The 23859-nt window shown below is 35.3% G+C and overlaps 1 protein-coding gene across 6 annotated transcripts in view; it reads right to left on the bottom strand.

Moving 5' to 3' along the window:
- The window catches only part of zgc:136872, a 51698-nt gene that overhangs the window by 23350 nt on the left and 4489 nt on the right, over window positions 1–23859 (bottom strand). For 4 of the 6 annotated variants that reach the window (XR_012392822.1, XR_012392821.1, XM_073927488.1 and 1 more), the window contains exons 1-5: window positions 18560–18622; window positions 14253–14501; window positions 9199–9268; window positions 4254–4372; window positions 3588–3721 (exon numbers count right to left, since the gene is read on the bottom strand). Coding sequence is in view for 4 of the 6 variants with exons in the window: in XM_073927488.1 (XP_073783589.1) it covers window positions 3588–3721; window positions 4254–4372; window positions 9199–9268; window positions 14253–14489 (560 nt within the window). In the remaining 2 variants the exon portion in view is untranslated. 6 annotated transcript variants of the gene reach the window in all.

Here is a 23859-nt window from a genome sequence, read left to right as displayed (position 1 = left end):
CTAAACCCAAGCAACGATTTACAAAAGCCGTCCAGAAAAAAAAAGCAAAAGCCCTCGTCCGATTTTGACCGAGTTTTCTGATTTCGCCGCATTCTCGACCTGTCAGGAACTCGTTCACTTTTTTTTTGGATTCTGTTTTTCATCTTATCTGATTTCTGGAACCGCTCTTCCCCAGACTCGAATCCGGTCATCGCCACGGGTGGCTCCTCGTCGTCTGAGCCTTCGCTCCGCCGACGTAACACTTCGAGCTAAGCGGACAAACTGATTGCGGCGGGAAAGTTCTCCACACGGAGGTGAGCTGTCACAGCCAGCGAGCGCGAAGAAAAGGAGCGGCGTCACACAGCCCCGTAGCATTCGCTTGAAAAAAAACAAATGCGACCATACGTACCTCCGGCCACGTAAATCGCGGTCTCCAGAAACGTCCGCGGGGCTACATTTTCAGAATGAGCTCGGGATGGAAAATACAGTGATTAAAAAGTGTTCATATTTCTGATGCAGAACAATGTAATTTCATCAAGTGCTTCTGTTCTTGTGTGAAACCCACTTTATATCCCATCTCAGGCCATGTCCACATGTGCACAGGTATTTTTCATAAAAAAAAAACTCTGTCCACAAGAAAACACAAAAATGCTCTGTGATGCTTGTTATGGGCACTCCGAACCAACAGGCGACGATAATAACACATTAAGGCCCAACCACAATTATTTTTTTGTACCCCTACCCCTTCCCCTTAGCCCAAACAACTGAGTGTGAAGGGGAAGGGCTTCAAAATGTACCCCTAAGAATTGGGACAGCACTACAGCACCTACACGAATCATCATATGTCATCGCAATCTCTTGCTTCATATGAGATCAGACGATCATGACTGCTGTAGTTATTCCAGGTGTGCTATTTTGTGGTAATAATCTTCAGGAAATCATTGAAGGTGTATATTATGTTATCATAGCGATCTAATGTGGCAATAAGATCGTAAATGTACTGTGCATTTACATCATGGCCATATGCATCAATGTAAACACACCAAAAACAACCTTAACATTATAGCAGACACAGTAAAAAGCTCATTCTTTTTTGACAGGGTATTCCAGTGTCATTGAGTGTCAGAATGTTGTGGGACTGCTGTACAGGAGTTATTATTTGGGATTATAGATTGTGAAAATTAGCGAGGGGGGTGTGTTGGGGGTTAGCGTTTTTTTTTTTTTAAGCATGACTGTAAAACATGAATGCAATTATGAATATATTAATACATGTGCTTGTCGTAAAAATTTGTAATAATGACAAAAAATACTTTTTTGTGGATCTCCTTACTTTTGGGTGTAGCAATACTGCTGTTGTGGCAGTTGTATTCTGAGAAATTTTCTTACCCCTTGGTTTCGAGTGTGCTCCTGAAAAATCTTCATTTGAAGGGCTATTCACCCCTTCCCTTAGCCCTGCGCCTTCAAGCTAAAGAGAACTTGGACACCCCTACCCCTTGGCGTGAACATGCAAAATGAGGGTAGGGGTAAGGGCTAAGGGGTAGAATTGGGATCGGGCCTAAGGCTACCCCTCATTTTGCGCGTACCAATGAAGGGGTAGGGGTGTCCCAACTCTCTTTAGCTTGAAGGCGCAGGCCTAAGGGGAAGGGGTAGATGCTGTAGCCCTTCAAACTGAGATTTTTCAGAAGCACACTCGAATCCAAGGGGTTAGAATATTTCCTAGAATACACCTGCCACAACGGCAGTATTGCTGAACCCAGAAGTAAGGAGATCCACAAATTAGTATTTGTTGTCATTATTAGGAATTTTACAACAAACAAACAAACACGTTTTAATATACTCATAACCGTGTTCGTGTTTTACCGTTGTTGGAATATTCTTCCTCTATTCCATGCGTGTTCAATTCAAACTCAGGAGAAATAGTTCAATGCTTAAAAGATTAGTAATTTATTGAATACAAATGAATAATTCGATGTTCAGAGCTCTGGGCATACACCAAGATAGTCAGGTACTCTGCCCTTGCCCGGTGTCTAAAACCCAGTTTTATAGACAGCAGGAATAAAGAGGGTGAGTTCCGGGCTGCTCCTCTGCATATTTGGTCTTTCCTCCTTCACCATTGTCTTTCTGCACAGAAGATTTGTATAGTTAATTGCACCTTTCACATATTTCATAACTCGTGACAACCATACCCTTCTTGTGACCCTGCACATCTTTTTTGGTAGAGAGGAAGTCTGGATCAAGGCCCCCCCCCCCTTGCAATATCTTGCAGCCAATTTCCCTTGTCAGCAGAACTTTGAACAAGATGTTCCAGTACATGACCCCATAATAAAAAGAAGAACTTTAGTTAGTATAACATATCACATAATGAGAAAAAGATTGGTTAATCAGTTGCTAGTCAAAACTTTTTTCTAATGAACACAATCAATGTATTCGTGTAGTCTATTAGTCCATGATTTATATATGTTCCTAAACAAGATATGAAGAGATTTAATGTGAGTATTATAATGTGTATGTAAGATTTTCTTCAGTTTTCCTCCAATACCGTCATGCTTTAAAAAAATGCAAACGTTTGGGCTAAATCTATAACCTATGATCATAACTCCTGTATAGTAGTCTTACAACATTCTGACACTCGATGACACTCGAATACCCTGTCAGAAAAGTCTAGTAGCTGGGAATGAGCTTTTTACAGTGTCTGCTATAATGTTAACGTTGTTTTAGTGTGTTTACATTGATCAATATGGCCACTGTGTAAATGCACAGTACAGTTGCGATCCTATTGCCAAATTAGATTGTTATGATAACATAATATACGCCTTCAGTGATTTCCTGAAGATTACTACAAAAAAATAACACACCTGGAATAACTACAGCAGTCGCGATCCTCTGATCTCATATGAAGCAAGAGATCGCGATGACATATGAGGACGTGTGCAGGTGCTGTAGTGCTGTCCCAATTCTAAGGGGTACATTTTGAAGCCCTTCACACTCTGTTTTAAGGGCCAAGGGGAAGGGATAGGGGTACAAAAAAAGAATTGAGATTGGGCCCTTTACTAAGTGCACATCAAATGGGGAATCAAGTATATTTCTCAAGTAAATTGCATTCAAGTCAATGCAAATGTGAGAACAGAAGCGGATTACTGTCCCTGTGGTTGAACAATGCGGAATATGCGATTCATTTGTCGTGAATGTGCAGAATTCACCTCATTTACATCTTCTGTGTTAGTGGTAAGCCCAGCCTGGTTGGCCAATCACAGAAGAGAAAACAGCGTGCACGCTGACATCATGAGGATAAAACTTTACCCGGAGTTTTGGAAAATATACACCTTGGCCAGAGTTTTCAGAAAGCTTTCAGTCACCAGATACTGCATTTTTGTACAGACAAACAGCCAAACCTCTTAGAAAAAAAGTGCGGTTTTGAAAATACCCTTGTTCTTGTGGACAAGGCCTCAATCAGGCACTGAAGATCATGGATTTTTAACCAGATCTCAAACGCCAGCGATTTTAATAATGCCACTTGAGCTGGTTCAATCAAGATTTAAAATCCCTATGCATATAGCTCATTGCTGCAACCCACAGCTTTTAAAAAACAGCCTTTAGGGAAAACTTACTTGGCATAAGCTTTCTCTAACAGAGCAGGCCAGAATTCATTCGGTGTTTTGGACTGGACAAAGACAAGTTGGTTGTCTATAGTTGGCAGTTTATCATCGATAACCACATCAACCCATGATCCAAATCTCCAGAACTGAAAACAAAAACATAACAGCAATTAGCTATTAAATTAAAAAAAAATGCACACATCGTTGAATTATTCACCTTCCTATGAAATTTAAATTCTTTTTTAAACATTTCCCAAGTGCTGTTTTAAAGAGCAAGGATTTTTTTACAGCATTATTTTTGCTTTCTGGGGAAAGTCTTATTTATTTTAGTTTGGCTGGAAAAAAATATTACAAATAATTAGACTACAGAACAAACCACTGTTGTCCAATGACTTGTCTCATTAACTCTACACTCCTAGTTAACCCAATTAACCCTGTGAAGTCTTTTAATTGCACGTTAAGCTAAATCTAGCAAAATAAATAGTCAAATATTTTTCATCTTGGCATCATGGCAAAGACAAAAGAAATTCGTTTTTTAAAAATTAAAATAAAAGTTATTTAAAACTATTACATTTAAAAATGTGTTGGAAAAAATCCCGTTAATCAGCAATTTTTAAAAAACTCATAATTTTGTCAACCAGAAGCTTTAAAGGAATTGATCATCAAATATATATTTACCCTAAAGTGAAATATTCCAGCATAATCCACAGAGAACGTTTGATCGTCCTGAATGACCTGCTTCATGATGCGCTTCTGAAATGTAAGCGCTCCGACAGATGCCAGAAACCAGCAGTTCCCTTCATACACAAACAGAAATGCAGAATTTATTTATGCATTTATCCAAATTCACTGCTCAGTATTTTGATTAATCCTATATAATGCCTGCACAAAGCAAGTACTGCATATCCTTGAAGCTGTTGTGTATGTGTGTTATTTGCTAGACAGCAGTGGTGTAGTCCTTGCTATACGCGTGTATACTCAGTATGCTCACTCTTTTCCACAAGCTGTTTGGGTATTACCACTTCTGAGGATCAATAATTGCGTATACCCTTGGTATACTCATTTGTTTTTCTGATTAAACTTTATATATATATATATATATATATATATATATATATATATATATATATATATATATATATATATATATATATATATATATATATGTATGTGTATATATATATATATATATATATATATATATATATATATATATATATATATATATATATATATATATATATATATATATATATAAAACACATTTTTTTTGTTTACCCCAAAAGGATCTGATCCTGAAAATGAACATCTTAAAATCGCCCCTGTAAAACAGTATTTCACATTTGTCTTAATTGTGCCGCTACAGTGATCCACACTATATATAAGTGCATATATATATATACTTATACTGTATTATGACAAAGTGTATAACACTAAAAAATAATGAGGCAAAGACTACTCAAAAATCGCGATTAACAAAAATAACAATATGCAATTTAAAAGGGTAACTACTATTATATTATAGCGACAACAGAAGACAGACTCATAATAGTTTGGTTTTAAAAAAATAGGATAGGATTAGACTATTAGCGTCTTCCTTTAAATTGAACAAATTTGTTAAAATTTTAAATTGACAGTTTTCCCAAAAAAAAAAATTGTCATCATTTACTCAACCTTTACTTGTTCCAAACCGGTTTGTCTTTTTTTCCTTCTGTTAAACACAAAATACATAATTTTGTACATTATTATTTTAATATTATTTTATTTTAGACAATATTTTGAAGAAAGCTGGAAACCTGTAACCATTGACTTACATTGACATAGTATTTGTTTTTCCTTTCGTGAAAGTTAATAGTTACAGGAAACTGATGTTTAAAAAAAATTCTTTTAAAAAATATACTTAAAAATTACATTATATATATATATATATATATATATATATATATATATATATATATATATATATATATATATATATATATATATATATATATTGAATCAAGGAAACATTGACCTTCGTCATTTTTTTGCCTACTTTCATTTAAATTTTGGGTCGGGTGTAATAGTACACCACCTTTTTTTTTGGACTACACCACTGCTACACATGCTTATTTTGAATACGTACCCCTGTATACATTTCTGGAGAGCGCAAATTATAGCCAGAGGTGTGTATGGCTGCATTTTGCCTTTTAAAACGAACACTACAGGGCGTTATGATGCCCCGACAACTTCTGTTTCTTTTCGCGCTAATGCTGACCACTCACCTTCATGTATACAGCTTTTCTGTCATCACGAGTTTGGTCAATGGCTTGCCATGTATATGGGCCATAGACTGTAAAATATATGGACGTAGTCTCCGTGACGTCACTCGTAGATTTCTGAAGAGCGCAAAAGAAGCCACAACTAGGGGCGGCCAACTGTCGCCTTTTGTTCGTGCATCATTGCACTCACGGCAGGATACCAAACAAGGGCAAAGAGGCGAAGAGTGAGCAGAGCTACAGAATCCTGCTAGCATTTTGTTTGGACCTGGCTTAGACACACTTTACTTTGGGAAAACGCTGAATACTTAATCACCTGCAACTCGTTTGTGTTCTGACCACATGTGCTTGGCTGTACTATATCAATAAAGTGTTTAGTCTTTTAAAAACACTGCTGTAATACATTGAGCCACTAAACATTTGTTCGTATGATGTTTTCCTACAGGAGGAAAATGTGAATTACTTTCAAACACTTCAGATATAGTCTGTTAGTAAATGCAAAGCTAATTATGAAATCCAGCATAACACTGTATGATAACGCTTTAGATGACTGTTCTAGAGTCTACAACTAATCAATCTGTCAGATTCTGGAGTGCATTACAGCTCTAAAGAACATTATAAATGATAAATGATCTTAAATAAAACAAATACATGTATAGAGATGGTGTATAAGTATATAATTTTACTCACATGGGAAACGGAGGCCACAAGAATGGTTTGTAAGCACAATAAAGTGCACACAGCATCCCATATCATCTGATAATTGTAGGAAATAATCCCAAAAAGCAACTGACTGTGTAAAGCCACAGAAAACAACACAAAAACACGATGAATATGAATCAGCTGAATCAGTCGGAATCAGCTGAGGTGAAGTGACGGCGACAGCGAGACCTAGCTGTCAATCAAGTGGCCACACCCTTAATTATGCAAACTTAATCTAGCCTAACATAAAGGAAACTAATGAGTTTTTAAAAGAATCACATCCCTCACAGTTGTCATGAAGGGTAGTATTAGCTTGATGAACCAAAATCGTTCTTTGTACCAGGCTGTAAACACCTTTTTTTCTGCAGTAAAGTTGGCCATTCTAACAGTGGGCTCAATTAAACTTTGCTCTATTATGGAACCAGGACTAGTGGCTTTTCAATGAATTGCAGTTTCAGTTACATTCGTATTGGCCTCCCGAGGGAGAGTGTTCACTGCGGCATCGAACGGTTCCAGGAAGCAGGTAAGACAAAAATAAACAAGTAAATAACAGGGATCTGAGAATGTGGAAAAAAAATCAGGCAGTTATGAGGGTTTATCTTATTCTGGGTTGCTTTTTAAAATGCAGTCGATACGGTAGGGTTTGGGGAAGGCTGGTCAATCCGTGCTGGTCAATCTGTGCTTTTGAAAACACTATCAGTTGGGTTTAGGGAAAGGGTCATCGGTCGGTCGATCGGCCAATCAGTCAGTCGACAGCAGCCTCTGATGGATTTACGTGAGAACAGCAGGTGTGAATGGCACTCGCAAGAGATTTTTGAGATCTGAAAAAGTGTACACAGCGGCCTCTGGTGGGTTCACGAAAACAAAAACTGCAAAAAAAAAAAAAAAAAAAAACTCCTGGGACATATTTTGTGATCTCCAGAGATGTATATAGGGGTACGTAGCAATAATGAGCCTGGGTTGGTTATGTATAGTGATTATACGTTCTCATTTGAGGCACAAACCCTCCAAACCACCCTAATGTTCATCAAATTTAACATAGATCATCATTAGACTTTGCTAAAAAAAATTATATTATAAAGCTTTTTTTAAAACCTCACGCCATTTTTTGTGTAAACATTTATCCAAACTGTCAGCTATTGGAAGTAATAACACACTGTTTTGGTTTTTGTCACCTCACATTGACCACAGCGCTGCCTATTTGTAACCAGTAATATGTACGTCACGTTAAAATTTGTGGTTTGATTTTGCTTAAAGTCTACAACAATCATCAGTGGTCTTCAACCCTTTTCTCGGATGTATCATTTTTGCATTGTTGCACTTTTTTGTGGCTTCTGGTTATCAGCGTTGGGGGTAACACAATACTTAAAGTAATATTATTACTTTACTAAGTTACGAGCAAAGAAATGTGTTACTTAAAAAAACTTAAGTAATAATATTTGAGTTAATTTTCAGATCCAGTTCAGATTCAACCAACCCAGGCTCGTTCTGAAAACGTACCCCTGTATATGTTTCAGGAGAAAGGAAAATAAATCCCAGGAGCTACGCTTTTTTGCAGTTTTAGTTTTCTCGAATTCACCAGAGGCCGCTGTGTACACTTAATCAGATCTCAAATTTCTCTCATGAGTGCCAATTGTGCCTGCTGTTCTCACATAAATCCACCAGAGGCCGCTGTCGACTGACTGACTGGCCGAACGTTCGACTGACCCACCCTTCTTCTTTCCTAAACCCAACAGATAGTGTTTTCAATTGCACAGATTGACCCACCCACTTCCCTAAACCCAACCGATAGTGTTTTTAATTGCACACATTGACCCACCCACTTCCCTAAACCCAACCAATAGTGTTTTCAATTGCACAGATTGACTCACCCACCCATTGTTTTGAAAAGCAATCCAGCAAAAGAAAAGCCCTCGCCTGATTTTTACCATGTTTTCAGATTTTACCACATTCTTATCCTGTTATTAGTTTGTTTATTTTATTTTTTGGCTTTTGTTTTTGTTTTACATGCCTTCTAAAACCATCATTCGCCAGACTGGAACCCCATCATCGTGGTCAACTCCTATCTGCGTCTCTAGTCCGCCGATGTACATGGCGAGCCATTGGGCAAACTGGTAATAGTGGGAAAACCGTTCATACGGAGGTAAGCGGTCAGCTGGTAAGCATGAAAAGGAATAGCGTCATACCACCCCGTAGCGTTCGTTTTAAAGACGAAATGCAGCAAAACATAGCTCTGGCTACATAATTCGTGATCTCCAGAAATGTATACTGGGCTACGTTTTCAGAATGAGCCTATGTTGGATTCAAAACCCACTCGAACACCTAATAAAGGTGTTGCTGACAGTTGTGCTGAAGCAGGATTGGTGCTTGAAGTAACTGTTTATTTACATTTTACATTTAAATCCACAATCACTGAATAAACCGTACACACCTGTTTGCCTGATTTATTGCACTGCCACTTTATCTATTAACTAGCTTAGCCCGTTGACCTTTGAGATTTTGATGTCTAAATGATTTTCCATATGTTTTGGTTAATTATTAACAAATACATTTTTTCTCACTTGTTATTTTTATAATCCAGCATACTGTAAATATATAGTAGACAATGAATGATCCTTTACCAAATCTGAATTCATTTCCATAATGCAATTTTGCAGGCCTACCTAATCTGCCCTGGATGAAGTCAAACCTTGAAGTGCCTTGAGCGATGTAAACAGGGTTTGGCACCAGTTCCTGAAGGAGAAAGAGGATTTATTTCACATTGTACATCAGACACAAGTGTACAATTCCTTAACACAGTGGTTCTCAAACTGTGGTACGTGTACCACTAGTGGTACGCAGGCTTCCTTCTAGTGGTACACAAAGGAATGGCTGAATAATAATAAGAAAAAAAAAGAACACACTTTTAACCCTTTGACACGTACAATAATACCGATTTGATCAGTAAATTGATTTGAATAGGCTACACCTTTTATTTTATTTTAAATTTCCTATTGTTTGTTATGTATTTTATCATTTGAAGCTAATCTCCTCCCCATATTTGTAATGGTTGTTGGGGGCGTATACCGTATTTTTATATTCCAATGTTGACAGGAATAGTTTCATCGCTTGCTTTTCTGACACAAATAGCCTTCTCTAATGTGCAGTAAGCAGATCTAATTTGTAATTTAGATATGTAAATCCAATTCATATGTCTAAAATACAAGTTAATGTTTAGATTTCAAAGATATACAAATATATCATATGTACATGCACCATATATTTAAAACAAAATTATCAAAAGGAGTTTTTATTTTAATGTGATGACGTATAGCCTATATTTATGAGGTCCACGAACATTTGGTTTTCATGAATAGGCTACTTTATGTTAATGTTTTACATTTAAATACAGCAGTTTTCTTTTTACTCTTTAAGAACAGTGCCATTTTTAATTAACTTTTAAAAGCACATTTTCATTTAAACATTATTTATTTTACCTGTAAGCACAGTACAGTGTTAAATGTTTAAACTATTTATAATGTTCAAAGTGGCTGACAATGATAAATGTTCATAATAATAGGAATTAATCTGCCTCTGAACTGTGCAGTGCTGTAGATGCTTAATTAGGCCTACCACGGTCCTGTAATTCAATACTGGTCACTATGGTGGTTCTTGGAAAGACAATTTTTTTCTGAGGTGGTACTTGGTGAAAAAAGTTTGAGAACCACTGCCTTAACAAGTACACAAGACCCTTTTTAAGTTTAAAAAATACAACAAAACCAGAATGAAAAGCATGTATGACTACGCAATACCCTGTGTAGTGGACACTAAACTTTACTAGCACTCACACCCTAATGTCAACAGCAGCTAGACTGGCCAACGAGAACTTTTAGTAGCTTTCAAAATATGCCTACAACTTTACAATTTTACAGTAGTTTGTCAGTAGGCATATGTATGCTTATTACTAAAATTCAGGCACATGAAGTGTGTGAGATATGGAGAAATGAAACAATAGACTATAGAAATGAAACAAAAGATTTCTCAAATGTTTTCTGACACTAATATAACTTCATATATATTGTTAATATAATTCATTCATTCATTTTTCTTGGACTTAGTGCATTTTTTGTCAGAGGTCGCCGCAGCGGAATGAACCGAGAACTATTCCAGCATATGTTTTACACAGCGGATGCCTTTCCAGCCACAACCCAGTACTGGGAAACACCCATACACTCTCATTCACACACATTCATACACTGCGGCCAAATTAGTTTGTTCAATTCCCCTATAGCGCATGTGTTTGGACTGTGGGGGAAACTGAAGTACCCGGAGATAACCCACGCCAGCACAGGGAAAACATGCAAACTCCACACAGAAACGGCGACTGACCCAGCCGGGACTCAAACCAGTGATCTTCTTGCTGTGAGGGGATTGTGCTACCCACTGCGTCACCGTGCTGAAGCCAATGTAAATGTGCTCCATATAAGCATAATGTTTTGTGGAAGTTTTGTTTTCCCCTAACTAAAACAATTTTTTTCTTTACAAGTGTTATGGACGTGAAATCATTATGTGGGTTAAGAACCTAAAGTCCACATGTACTCAAAACGAACAGATTTTGTTAACTCACATTGCTAGTTTTGTGGTAAACCATTCATCTGTGCATGTCATTAAGTACAAAATAAATTGTTTGCTCTTGTAATCTTTAAATGAAATCTGAAAATGCACTTCCTGTTTGTTTACAGTTAAAATAGTGGGCGGGGCTAACACACTTAACCATGCCCCTCCAGCTGTCAGTTTTGACAACAAACAGAAATAAGGAGCAGGGGTCCGTTCATCGTACGTGGATTACTCAGTTAGCTGGATTTGGATATTGAGGATTTGACATGATCCAGGATCGTTTCGTTCTTCAAAGCTGATCCGAGAGATATTGCCATAGCAACAGTTCTGCTAGGTCAAACCTGATCGGGAGCAGGTTCAATTTATATAAACAGGATTAGATCGGCTCAGTTCAAGCAAAGATAATACAGAAAGTATGTTCTGAATTCTGATATTTTCTTACAGTAGTAGTTATATACACTTGGGAAAATGGTAAATATTTTTTTAACTATATATATATATATATATATATATATATATATATATATATATATATATATATATATATATATATATATATATATATAGTTATTAATAAAATAAATAAAGTTATACATATTTATAAAACTTATGCAATCTGCACCCTCGAAATGAAAGTGCAAAGACTGCCACCTGGTGGTGCACAGAGAAAACTTTGATATGAACTTTTTAGATGGCTTTAGTACAATTTGTGTATAATAGACATGCACAATATGTGACTTTTTTTTAAAGTAATAATACATTTAGTCATAAACATGTTTTGATAGTTAATATGCCGGTGATTTGATGCTTCACAAAAGTTGCAGACCCCTTTACCAATATCAAAATGCTTTTGTAAACAACCAGTTATTCCATACAGCGATTAAAAAAATGGCTACTACAATAAAGAAAATCTTTTCTAAATGTAGAACTAAATACACTGATTTGCATTGAAATAAAGCCTGCAGCTCACAACAAATGTGGAAAGTTATTGCGTGTCATATTTAACAAACCGTTTACTGCTAATTTGATGTAATTTTGCTCACATGGATAATTGAATATTAATCAGATGATGTCATTACGCTGCTGTGCCGTCAGCCAATCGTTGCATTGCTGATCATGATTTCGAGGATCGATAGATCTGTCCTTCACAACACACGCAGCAATCTCAGATCAGTTTATAAAGACATTCAAATCTGATTCGCGAACTTGTTTGAAGAACCAAATTAGCGAGAGATCATTTATCAAGATTAAAAGATCCAGGATCTGCCAAAAAATCTTAGATCATTTAAGCGAGGTGCGAAGAACAGACCCCAGGAGGCGTCTGTTAGTTTGTAATAACTCTCCACAAATGCCTACTTTACAACATCCAATCAGTTCGCAGTAGAAAAAAAAGCCACGCCCAGTGTTGTCTTATTTAAGATTCAGTTTTTCTACACTTTAAAACCCATCAGTCAACTTTATCAAATGAAATGAGTGTCGTTAACTCAAAATTGACTGAAAGTTAGAGTTTTGAACTCAGTGTTAAAGGTAATGATTTCATTAAATACCTTATTAATTTAACTTAAAGAAGCAAGTTCACTCATATTGATAAGTTTTTTTTACTTAAATTTGAGTTGCCTTAACTTATTGGGTTTTACAGTACTTAGTTGGTTTAAGTTCTATTAATTTATTGGATTTTACTGTGCTCAAATTGCTTCATTTACTTAAATGGATTAAGTTCACAGCAATCATTAGGATTCATTTTTAAACTTAAATGGTTCCTCAAATGGTTTGAGTCACCCTAACTTTTCGGGTTTTACAGTGTAGGAACTACACCACAATATTTTAAAACAGTCGCAGTTTCCAGTTCACTTTAAATTAACTTAGCTATTTAATAACATCTATTAAAACATAGTGGGCCCTATCATACACAGCAGTTTTGCGCAGTGTGGCGCAAGGAGCGGCGCAGTAGTCTTTTGGTAGTTTCAGCTTGGCGCAAGAGTGGTTTTGAGGCGTTGCGCTACGCTGTTTAAATAGCAAATGCATTAGCGCTCATTTGTGCGCCCATAGGCGTTCTGGTCTAAAAAGCAAGGTGTTCTGAGGCGGACCACTGGCGCGTTGCTATTTTGAGAAACTATAATAGATTTTTCATTTGACCAAAACTAACCCGGTCTAAACTCCGGCGCAGAGTTGCTCCTCGCTTACACACTGCTTAATACACACAAGAGAGCAATAGGCAAATATCTTTACATATGAAAAAATGTAAATATTAAGGATATATATAGGATATAATAAGAATAGATATAGAATATAAATATAAAGGATTAAAATATTACAAAACATATTATTTTCTAGCCTACATCAATATGAAAAATCACTGCTTTTATGTCTTCTTCATCTCGGGAGGCTTTTTCACTTCATTCATAACAATTTGCTTTTGTATAATGTGATTATTATTAGCAGTATTATTTATTATATCCATATTTATATTTGTTTTATTAAAAACAAGCTTAGATTTGCCCACCTGTCAGGTTTTAGACCATAAAAGGGCACAGCATGTGTTTTAGGATATAACTCAGGTTTTTGAGCACATTTTGCTATTATTATTCATTTATTCGTTGGCTGGAAATTAGAACTGAATTTAGAAATAGTTTTGAAATGAATCTTTGCGCTTAACAAACAAAAGTATTTATTTATAGACTAATTGATGTCTGTGCTTAAAGGTTTCCCTATTCAAGAGCGAATGTGTAAGTAGTTCCATTATCTCTCATTCTCACGCAGTTTTCTGTTAAAAAACTGTTAACTGTTTGCTTGTGAAATGCTCATTTTTTCCAAAGAATTAAATCAGCCTTAGACTTACTTTACGTCTTGTAATTAGCGAATGCACTCTTGACGCGACGCTACTGACTCGTAAAGGGAAAGGGAGATGAGACTCTAATTGGTTTATTCTCAAAACACACCTATAACTCATTAAGAAAATAAACTCAACCCTTTTAGATCATGCACCGTGGCGTAAGGCAGATTTCCCGTCCTTAAATTAGCAAAAACGCGTCCTGACACGCCCTAAAAGCGTTTGCGCCCTGCGCTTTGCGCTCTGCGCATGGACCGCCAAAATAGAGCCCAATGTGTGTGCTTCACTTACATATGGTCTTTTCCACACCACTTTCCAGAGATCGTCCCGCTTCAGAGGCCCCAAACCGATGGATTTGAGCTCTGGTGGGAACAGGTTGTCTCTAAACCTCAGTCTCTCCTTCAGGCAGAACTGCTTCAGCTGCTGGAAGTCCTGATCCAGGAACTTTTCGGGATTATTGGCCAATCCCTGTCCATCTTTGACATTACGCTCCGATAAAATGTTTAAACACACACCAGGGGCTGGCATTGTGGCTCAGATCTGTTGAACACAAACATTGTTTTACAGTACGGTCATTTCTGATGATCTCTACACTACTATGGATCGTATTCAGATCAGATCAAAGAGTATGAGTGCAGAGTTTGCAAAAATATAGTAAAACAAACTGATTTATCTTTATATTGCAACATAGGCTCATTCTGAAAATGTACTCCTGTATACATTTCTGGAGATTGCAAATTACGTAGCCAGAACTACATATGGCTGCATTTCGTCTGTAAATGAATGCAAAAAGGCGGTATGACGCAATTCCTTTTCGCACTTATCAGCTGACCGCTTACCTCCATATAGACGGCTTTCCTGCGGTTACCAGTTTGCCCAGTTGCTTTCCATGTACATCGGTGGGTCTGAGACACAGAGAGGAGTTGACCACAGGGTTTGAGTACAGTGAAAAATGGTTCCAGAAAGCAGGTAAAACAAAAACAGAAGGCAAATAAAATAAACAAGGAAAAAACAGGGTGAGAATGTGGTAAATCTGAAAACGTGATAAAAGTCAGACGAGGGCTTTTCTTTTTCTGGATTGATTTTAAAAACTAGTACATGAAAGGGAGTGATCGGGTCAATCTGTGCTTTTTAAAACACTATCGGTTGGGTTTAGGGGAGGGTGGGTCAGTTGATCTGTCAGTCAGTAAGTCAGTCAGTTAGTGGACAGCGGCCTCTGGTGAATTTACGTGAGAACAGCAGGTGTGAATGGCACTCACGAGAATTTTGAGATCGGAAAAAGTGTACACAGTGGCCTTTGGTGGATTCGCGAAAACAAAAATGGGAAAAACGTAGCTCCTGAGATGTATTTGTCACACTTCAGAAATGAATATAGAGGTAGGTTTTCAGAATGAGCCTGGGTTGTATAGGCACACACCTTGGTATACGTTTCTGGACAGCGCAAAATACATCCCAGGTTTCTTTTTTTTTTTTCGGAGTTTTTGTTTTCATGAATCCACCAAAGGTCGATGTGCACGCTTTTTCAGATCTCAAATTTCTCTCGCAAGTGCCATCCACGCATGCTGTTTTGGTGTAAATCCATCAGAGGCCACTGTAGACTGACTGACTGACCGTTTTCAGATTTTACCACATTCTCATCCTGTTATTCACTTGTTTATTTTATTTTTTGCCTTTCGTATTTGTTTTACATGCTTTGTGGAACCGTTCTTCACCAGACCTGAACCCCGTGGTCACCGTTGACTCCTGTTTGCGTCTTAAGTCTGCCAACGTATGCAACAAGCCACTGGATAAACTGATAAAAGCAAAAAGCCGTTCGCACTGAGGTAAGCGGTCACCTGTTAGCATGAAAAGATAGAGAAGCCGATGGCGGTGTCATACCACCATGTAGCATTCATTTTAAAGAATGGCTCTGGCTACATTATTCGCTCTCTCCAGAAATGTATAGGGGGGTACAGAATACGGATTCACAATGAGTCGTTGTTGTTGGTTAATGTACATTGTAAAAAATATTGATTATTTAACTGATTCCACATACTGTATTGTGATTCACAGGTTTTCCCATCTATTTACAGTTATGAATAGTGAGACCTTTATCTTTGTTGACTTTTGATGTAAAAAAATAAACAATTTAATTTTTGTTCTGTAATTTACAACAGCAACTTAGACAATAGATCAGTTCAAATGATTAAAAGTAAAAATAAGACACTTTTTAACTTTTCAGCATCAAAAAGGTTCCATTTTGTCATTCATAAGCAGAAAAAATGACAAAAGACATAAATAGAAAATGCATAGCTTTTTTAATTAATCACAACAAAAAAGTTTGTTTTGACAATTTAAGTATATATATATATATATATATATATATATATATATATATATATATATATATATATATATATATATATATATATATATATAGGGCTTTACATTAACACTGCCAACCCACTAAATGCGGGTAGATTTCAGCTTTGGCGGGTTAGACAGTCAATCCCATTAGCCACTTTGGCTGGTTGAAAATAATTTTTAAATTGTGGTTTTCTTAAAAGCAGGGTTCGACTATAAGAATGACCCAATATGCGTACAAATGTGATCTTAGAATGGAGAAACAGCACGAATAACAAAAAATTGCATTCGCGCGAGCAGAAAACAGATGAATAGCTATTATAATAATAGTTATTTTTGCTTATATGGTTTAATTATCTTTTTTTTTGTTTAACAACATTTGCTTTAATATGAGTTTAACTCTCCATTTGTGTAGTCATCTGGTGATCTGAGAGACCTTTAGCGAGGACAGATTACTCTGAATATTTTTGATACAAGACAGTAATTATTTTTCAAAGTCAATTGTTTTTCTTTGTTTTGTTTTTTTAAAAAAGAAAGGTTTAGTTAAAACAAAAGTATAGTATACAGCTATATTTAGCTTGTTTGACACATTTAAAATTTGTGGCAAAGAAATAATTATTGTTTGGAGTGGTCAGAGATTAGGTAAATCCTTCATTTTGAGTTCTGAAAAGTGATGTGAAATCAAAACTAATTGCACACTATGAAACCATGACCCATTTGCTCATACGCGACACACAAAATGTGAAATGAATGAGAAGGCATGTGGACATAACACAAAATCTAAATCAAGTAATTTTAGCATGTCAAAGTCATATTTATGCATATAAAAATATTTTCCCAACAAAAAAATTGTGGCTAGTGAAAATGCAGAGTGGCTAGTAACGTTGGAAAACTACTAGCCACTGTGGCTGGTGATCAAAAAAGTTAATGTAAAGCCCTGTGTATATATATATATATATATATATATATATATATATATATATATATATATATATATATATATATATATATATATATATATATATATATATATATACACCCTTCAATTTTTTTTCTTTCAAATATCTCTTAAACAATGTTTAACAGAGCAAGGAAATTTTCATAGTATGTCTGATAATAATTTTCTTCAGGAAAAAATCTTATTTGTTTTATTTTGGCTAGAATAAAAGCAGTTTTTAAAAATTTTAGTTTTAAAAACTTCTAAATTATTGGCCTCTTTAAGATATTTTTTTAGATAGTCTACAGAAGAAACCATCGTTATACAATAACTTGCCTAATTACCCTAACCTGCCTAGTTAACCTAATTAACCTAGTTAAGCCTTTAAATGTCATTCATTCATTATCTTTTCGAATTAATCCCTTTATTAATCAGGGGTCGCCAAAGCGGAATGAACCGGCAACTTATCCAGCATATGTTTTATGCAGCGGATGCCCTTCCAGCTGCAACCATCACTGGGAAACATCCATACACACTCATTCACACACATACACAACAGACAATTCAGCTTACCCAATTCACCTGTACCACATGTCTTTGGACTTGTGGGGGAAACCAGAGCACCCGGAGGAAACCCATGCAAACGCAGGGAGAACATGCAAACTGACTCAAAAATTGGCAACTGACCCAGCCGAGGCTCGAATCAGTGACCTTCTTGCCATGAGGCGTAAGCACTACCCACTACGCCACCACGTCACTCATATATATATATATATATATATATATATATATATATATATATATATATATATATATATATATATATATATATGAAGTTTTGTATCTATGTATATGTGTAGCAAATTTACACACTATATATTTACAATACACACATATATGTGCAATTAATCTCATATAGACATATACATTATATTCAATTAATCGTGATCTTTGTCCAGCACTAATTACAATCCAAAGTTGTGCTTGTTAACATTAGTTCATTCACTGTGAATTCATAAAATCCAACAAGAACAATTTAATTTCATTAACATTAACAAAGATGATTGAATACTGTAGTAAAGGTATTATTCATTGTTTGTTTATTTTAGTAAATAAATTAACAAATCCTTATTGTAGCATTTCTACTTCAGTTAAAAAAAAACGCAGATTTGCATGAAAAGCCTGCCTATGAGTGCATGTAAATGACTGAACTACAGCACAGCTCTGAACAACATTTGCATGTCAGTTGAACTCTAATATATGAGAATTTCAATGGATAAAAAGCTGCCAACAACATGACATGAATAACAAAACCTACCTTTCGTCTGTAGCGCAGCTGAAAGATTACGCCGTCCTCCACAAAGCACAGAGCAAGAGGAGGTTTGTGGCTTTTCAAAGTCTGACTCCACCTGCAGATCCAGGTGTGACGCAACTTTATGACTCTCAGGTCAATATTTAAATACAGCGCAAATGTCATTATTTATGAGCCGAGCCTTCTACTGTAGCAGGATTCAGGCCAAAATACATGGATTGACACATTACTGTTTTACACAGTAAATATTGAGAGATATAACTACTGATTTAATGCTTGTAAAAAAATAAAATAAACATGAGGTTTGCAAACATTACAAATCTTTTTTTTTTTTTAGTTTGTTCAGTCTAAATGTATGGAACGACTCCGTAACGTGCCGGAACGACTGTCTTTGGCATTGGTCTCATTAACCCGCCCAATGTCAGTTTAGCCGTGAAAAGTACCCGTAAAGGTTTAAATCAAGTGTGGGTAATTGATATCAGAAGTTTAATTTCTGGGTGAACTAAGCTCTAACATATTACAGTTTTTCTCAGTGGCTTTGGTGCATTTCTCACAACACTATTTACATTTGCACAATAGGTCATGCATTTCTTAAAACAGTTAGTCATTTGTGCACATCCTAGTAGGAGTTTCTCATTCCTTTCAACAAATTGCAAATGCTTTCGGACATGCATCAATTGCTTTCATTCAACTCTCTGCAATTTATAACATTATCATTTGCTTATGTCATGTCAGTCAAAATGAACTAAACTTGTAAATGCTGAATAGTCAATCCATATAAAACTAACAGTCCTTATTTCATTACTCGAGTCATTGCATACAAAAATGTTGAACGTGATGTCAAATCGGTCAAGCAAACTTTATAAAATAAATGTAAATCTTTATTTTCCTGAAAATGTCTTTAGAATTGAACAATTTGATGAATGATTTACAGACCTGTGTATGTTGCAGGTTCAGTTCCGATATGTACTGCAATATTGTTTACAGTTGTGCACAGCTCAACCCAAAGGGAGTTTATGTTTGTTGTAAATAAGGGTGTGTTTATACTTTTGCATAATGCTGTGAATAAATTAGGATCAAATGCAGAGTAAAAATGTGAAACATACATATTCAGTGTCTTGTACTCAGATAACTCACTAAATGCAGTGATGTCCAACTTTACTGTAGTTTTCAAATGGCTGTGCAAATAGTCTATAGTGCTGTCTTGAGCATTTTCAGCAAGTGTCACCAACATCTGACTTTTTTGCATTGAAAAAACGTACAGAGTAAACTCATATTGAAAACATGACAAAGCCATTTGACTATCTTGTTTATAAACAATGGTGTCAGGACTCTTCATTTTGATGACACTGACACTTTGATTGACATGAATACTTGCTTTTGAGGAATGAACTATCCATTTTGAGCATGTGATGCGCTTTTGCAGGTTATCAGCTAGGTTTTGCAGTTTGCACTAACTGTTGTGAGAAATGCACCAAAGCGACTGAGAAAAACTGTAATAATACAAACTCTTACTCAGTAATGCTTTCTGTCTTTGAATAGACTGTCAGAAGAAAAGATGAGACTGGGAAGTTGAGGGAACAATAAGATAGTCATCTGCTTTAAATCTGATAATCTCCATCACGTCCTGAGCATTGAAAAAAGGTTTGGTTTTTCCATTTGGATTGGTTCTAAGGAATGAGGAACTTAAGGGACAATTTTTTCTTCCATTTCCTTAACTGCTGAATAAGCAAAACCATTGATTATTCCGTCCAAAAATTAACCAAATGAAAAGGAAACATGTTCAACAACATATATAGTTGAAGTTGCAGCTCAAGTAAAAGTTGTAGTTGAAGCTGCAGATAGTCTGTTTAACTGTTTTCTTGCAAGTGAAATGCTCAGTTTTCCACTTACAAAGTCGCCATGTAAATAGCAAATGCGCCATGGAGCGACGCAACTGACTCTTAAAGGGAATGGGAGATGAGACTCTGATTGGTTTATTTTCAAAACACACCCAGAACTCATTAAGAGAATAAGCTCAACCCTGTTAGACCATTTGCTGCGGTGCAAATCGTATTTTTCCGTCGTTAAAATAGCAAAAGCGGATTCGGACACGCCCTCAATGCTTTTGCGCCCTGCGCTTTGGACTTTGCGCCTAGATTGTCAAAATAGAGCCCTAAGTTTTATGATGTACGAGCATCTCTTAAAGGGATAGTTAACCCAAAAAATGCAAATGTTCACATAATTTACACACCCTCAAGTGGTTTTAAACTTGTTTTGAGTTTCTTTCTTCTGGTAAACACCAAAAAGGAGATATTTAAAAAAAAGCTGAAACTATTGACTTAATCTGATATTTTTTTCTTCGAGAGAAAGTCTTATTTGTTTTATTTCCGATAGAATAAAAACTTTACAAATAAAATAAGAATAAAAGTTTTTAATTTTTAAAAAACATTTTTAGGTCAAAATTATTAGCCCATTGTTAGCCCATATTACATTTTTTTTTTCGATAGTCTACAGAACAAACCATTGTTATATAGGGATGTAACAATATTGTGAATACCGTCATACCGCAATAGTAATTTTTTTTCAATATTACCGTAGGCGCATGACTCAATAAATCTATATTTCTGAGAAAAGTTTGCTCAGGCGAATGAAGCGAACGGGAGGTAGCGGGAACTACAATTCCCATCAGCCCAGGCGTGGCCATCATCCTTTGCGGTCTGTTGTTACTACAGATCCAGTAATGTGGAAATGGAGTGTGCTGCTAGTAGCGGGGAAGAAACCTGACCTAAAATGATCGAACCTAAAGCGGGTTTTAAATCGGATCTGTGGAAGCATTTCGGTTTCTTTCTAAAAAGATATGAAAAAGGAGAAAAGGTGACAGACAAAGAAAAAAACAGCATGCAGGCACTGCCAGACTGTGGTGAAATACAAGTCGGGGAATACGACTAAAAACAGTCATGGGGACTGCAGAACACAGCACACTGTTCAGATTGATGCAGACATTGACTTGTAAAGAGACCTCTATCTGTAAAGAGACTCGCAAAGAGACCTCTATCTCACTCATGGCTGGTCCTCTCAAGTGGTGGAAAGACAATGCACAGCGTTACCCACTGCTGTCAACCTTGGCTAAATCACATCTCTCTGTCACAGAAACCTCAGTCCCAAATGAGAGGGTTTTTTCTGTTGCAGTGGACATGCCCAGAGATCCCAGCTTTCACCAGATTATAGTTATATGATCATTTTCCTTAAAAAACCCATCTCTATCTTAGTGGGTGATTAAATGTTGAATGTGAGGAGTTTTCAGCAATACTAAATTGAAACTTAATTTTTTTATATGGTTTAATAGTTTTTTGTTATTAAAATTGAAGTTCCTGTTTCGAAACCTACAGATAGATGGCTAATTTGTTTGTCATTGATATGTTCAGTGCTAAGGTAAATAAACACTTTTGGCACTTTTTTCGAGTCTTTTCATTAGTTTTGTTTTTCCTAAAAATTATTCAAAAAATACCGCACCGTGCCATTCATACCGAGGTATTATCGCACCGTGAAATTCTGATACCGTTACATCCCTATTGTTATACAATAACTTGCCTATATACCCTAACCTGCCTAGTTAACCTAATTAACCTAGTTAAGCCTCTAAGTGTCACTTTAAGCTGTATAGAAGTGTCTTGAAAAATATCTAGTCAAATATTATGGGCTGTCATTTTGGCAAAGATAAAATAATTAGTTCACAATAATTGGTTATTAGAGTTATTAAAACTGTTATGTTTAGAAAAAAATAATCTTTTCTTTGTTAAACAGAAATTGGGAAAAAAATAAACGAGGGCTAATAATTCTGACTTCAACTATACATATGTATATATAAATAAATATATATACTATGGAAATCGCCTCACAGTAAAAAGGTCGTTGGTTTAAGTCCCGGCTGGGTCAGAAGGCAATTCTCTGTGGAGTTTACATAATGGCAGAACAGAGGTTTACTCAAACACAGGCAGAATTTCAATACAAACACAATGGTTCAGGAACTGCAGACTAAAGAGGACATACACTAAAAAAAAAAGGAAACTACAGCACATACAGATCTAAAAATAAATATAAAAACTATTTTATTATTATTATTTTGCTCATTTGCACCTTGAAACTTTCACATCTGTGTTTAAAACCTTTAAGTCAGTTTGTGTTTGTAGACGTCTGCACTCAAAGTGTACCAGAATGTGTTCAAATATTACATTCTGAAGCAGAAAAATCAACCTAGTGTTCAGAAACTTATTTTATTTCATCTAGTTTAAAATAAATCAGCTCTAGTTTTCAACTTAGATTTACTAGATGTAGCCTACTAAAATACAAACTAAATAAAATGCATAAAACAATAATGAACAGACATACTGCTAAAAAATAATTGGAATGACACACTCTAAAAAAATCTGTGTTAATAACATTTTACATAATAAAAAATGACTTACTGATTGTAATAGATTGTAATAATACGTACAGTTACATGAAGTCAAATACTGTAATAATCCAGTTTGCTGATGAAATAGTTTTTGGCCAGTAGATGGAGCTGTGAGAAAAGCTAATAAAGTCTGAATAATAATGGATCTCCCCCAGAATATAATGTACTAAAAGCTATTTTTAATTGAATCCCCTCTCTTATTTGCAATATTAACACTGCAATATTTCTGCACAAATGAACAGAGCTCTAAAATATGATGTTTTGACAAGGACATAAATAAATAAATAAATAAATAAATAAATAAATAAATAAATAAATAAATAAAATAAGTGAATGAATAAATAAATAAAAATAACTAAACAAATTAAAATAATTTAATAAAAAAAAACGAATAAATTAACAAACATCTACAAACAACTGCTCTTTTCTATTTCATCAACTTACACCTATACTACTTATACATACAACTTGTATAGCTACAACTTAAATCTCAATTTGGGATATTATTTAAATTACATTCGACAAAATATAAAGTCTAGGTTGTTTGGGTTAACTAGACTAGTTAGGATAATTAGGCAAGTTAAATATCAGTGATTTGTTTTGTAAACAATCAGATTAAATAAATAAGTAGTAATTGAGGGGGCTAATATAAAAATAAAATAATAAAATAAAATAAAATAAAATTGAATAAAAAATAAACTGAATCAAATTAAATTAAACAAAAATAAAACAAAACTTTTTTAAATTAAAGTATATAAAATTTTATTAAAAATAAATTAATTAAAATGAATAAATTAAATTAATAAATAAAAATAAAAAATAAGCAATTTATTTACAAGACCAAACAACATAGAATAAAATAAAATAA

The sequence above is a fragment of the Danio rerio genome, chromosome 17 (genome assembly GCF_049306965.1).
Source record: "Danio rerio strain Tuebingen ecotype United States chromosome 17, GRCz12tu, whole genome shotgun sequence".
Taxonomy (NCBI): domain Eukaryota; kingdom Metazoa; phylum Chordata; class Actinopteri; order Cypriniformes; family Danionidae; genus Danio; species Danio rerio.
The sequence above is the reverse complement of the archived record's forward strand: the minus strand, read 5'-3'. Positions and strand labels throughout refer to the sequence as shown.